This window comes from Propithecus coquereli, unplaced genomic scaffold (assembly GCF_000956105.1).
Source record: "Propithecus coquereli isolate 6110/MARCELLA unplaced genomic scaffold, Pcoq_1.0 Scaffold3927, whole genome shotgun sequence".
Classification (NCBI taxonomy): domain Eukaryota; kingdom Metazoa; phylum Chordata; class Mammalia; order Primates; family Indriidae; genus Propithecus; species Propithecus coquereli.
This window is the reverse complement of record NW_012149649.1, coordinates 1,853-3,766: the sequence shown is the minus strand read 5'-3', so window position 1 is coordinate 3,766 and position 1,914 is coordinate 1,853. Positions and strand designations below refer to the sequence as shown.

The 1,914-nt window shown below is 48.9% G+C and overlaps 1 protein-coding gene across 1 annotated transcript in view; it reads right to left on the bottom strand.

Moving 5' to 3' along the window:
* Positions 1 to 1,914, bottom strand: part of LOC105817035 (keratin, type I cuticular Ha3-I-like) — a gene marked incomplete at both ends in the record, with an annotated part of 20,265 nt that overhangs the window by 16,549 nt on the left and 1,802 nt on the right. Inside the window, 4 exons of the mRNA XM_012652651.1 lie at positions 6 to 122; positions 912 to 1,068; positions 1,410 to 1,492; positions 1,689 to 1,913. Coding sequence (XP_012508105.1) covers positions 6 to 122; positions 912 to 1,068; positions 1,410 to 1,492; positions 1,689 to 1,913 — 582 coding nt within the window. The remainder of the gene's footprint in view (positions 1 to 5; positions 123 to 911; positions 1,069 to 1,409; positions 1,493 to 1,688; position 1,914) is intronic.

Here is a 1,914-nt window from a genome sequence, read left to right as displayed (position 1 = left end):
TCCACCAGGGCCTCGTACTGACTCCTGGTCTCGTTCAGCACCTGGTTCAGGTCCACGGTGGGGGCGGCGTCCACCTCCACGTTGAGGCGGTCTCCAATCTGGCAGCGCAGGGTGTTGACTTCCTGTGAATACAGAAAATACAAGAGTTACTCTTTCTCAACAAAGAATGGACTCTAAGAAATGACACTGTGTGTAGAAGCTCTGTTAGTCTGTTTCCTCCAAAAAGAAACTTTGAGTGGAGCAGTCTGTGACAGCTCAAGGCAAAATGGCCTACACTCCGCGTGGCACGGACCCTCCTCGACATCGCTGTGCCAGGGCACTGGGCTGCAAAATAAATTCTCTCGAGGTTTTGCCTGGTTGCCACTGAAGGATGAACTAATTGAATCACAGTTTTCCCAGTATGTAGATTGGCTGTGAGGATCTCAGAATGCACAATATTGGCTGTACAATTTCAGATTGTATATCAAACAATTCTTGCTATCAAGTAAGAGGTAGGAGCATGTTGTGGCTCCTCCCAGGAGAGAGAAAGATCCCCAGACATTCTTCACCAGACTCTGAATGAGTAGAGACTCACACTCATCGGGCTTGATTAAAGGACTTTGCACAGCCATAACGCAGCAATGGGGACTCACTCTACCACTCGGTGGCCAATGACAAGCAGATGGAGGTGCTCTGGGAAGCTCAAATGATGCACCAGTTTTGAGTAAAAGATACATCCTATCTGGGAACATGGATGAGTTTTATCTCGTTCCAATTTTTCTTGCATCCTGATGTGTTGGTGTTTTTAAAGGAAATTTATAAAGACATCCTCAGCCTGTATTCGCGCTCTGGATTCTGCTCTTCCAAGTCCCTAAAGCTGCACTCAGCTCCAGGCTGCATCAGGTTTCTTCATCTCTCATTTCTGGACTCACCTGCTCATGGTTGCTCTTGAGGCAGAGCAGCTCCTCCTTCAGGGACTCCACCTGGGCCTCCAGGTCAGACTTGCACAGGGTCAGCTCATCCAGGATCCTGCGCAGGCCGTTGATGTCCGACTCCACCAGCTGCCGCAGGGACAGCTCGGTCTCATACCTGCACAAGGACAGGGTCAGAGCGGTACCTGGCAGATCTTCAAGACTCACAGGAACATCTGATAACCTCATTTGCCTTGTTTTCCCACTTTCTGCAATGAGTGGACCCAGGAGCTAGAGAGTTCTGGAGCCTCAATCAAGATTCAATATTTGTCTCACACAGATTGATTTGAGTTCTCATCTACTTTTGTGATTCCTTTGCTAGGTTCTCCCCAGTCCTTTGAAGAATCCTTCACAACTGATGAGTTGATCTGTTCATCAGTAAAGCTGAAGAAATCCCTTTTCTTTAACTAGAGGTTAAACAAGAGAAACAGACACCAGTGTGAATTCCAAACAACTCACTTGGTCCTGAAGTCGTCCGCAGCCAGCTTGGCGTTATCAATCTGCACCACCAGCCTGGCGTTCTCAGACTTGGTGCACAAGATCTAGGGAGCAAGACGTTTCTTAGTGAGAATTGAAAATACATGTGAAGTCATCGATTTCTTTTAAATGACTTAAAAAGCCATTTTGAAGGTAAAAAGGGCAAGAATTATAACAGCATAGAAGAAACACGCTTGTCTATTACAGATTGAGAATCACAGCGAACTCCCCTTGCTTGGAGATGACAGCAAGGCCCCTCACCTTCTGCTGGAGCTCTTCGATGGTCCGGAAGTAGGACTGGTAGTTGGCACACACCAAGGGGTCTTGCTCCTGGCACCGCTCCCGGATGAGGCTCTCCAGCTCCGCATTCTCCCGCTCCAGCTGACGCACCCTCTCCAGGTAGCTGGCCAGGCGGTCGTTCAGGAACTGCATGGTCTCCTTCTCTCTGCCATTGAAGGAGCCCTCGCAGAACCAGTTGCAGTTGCCC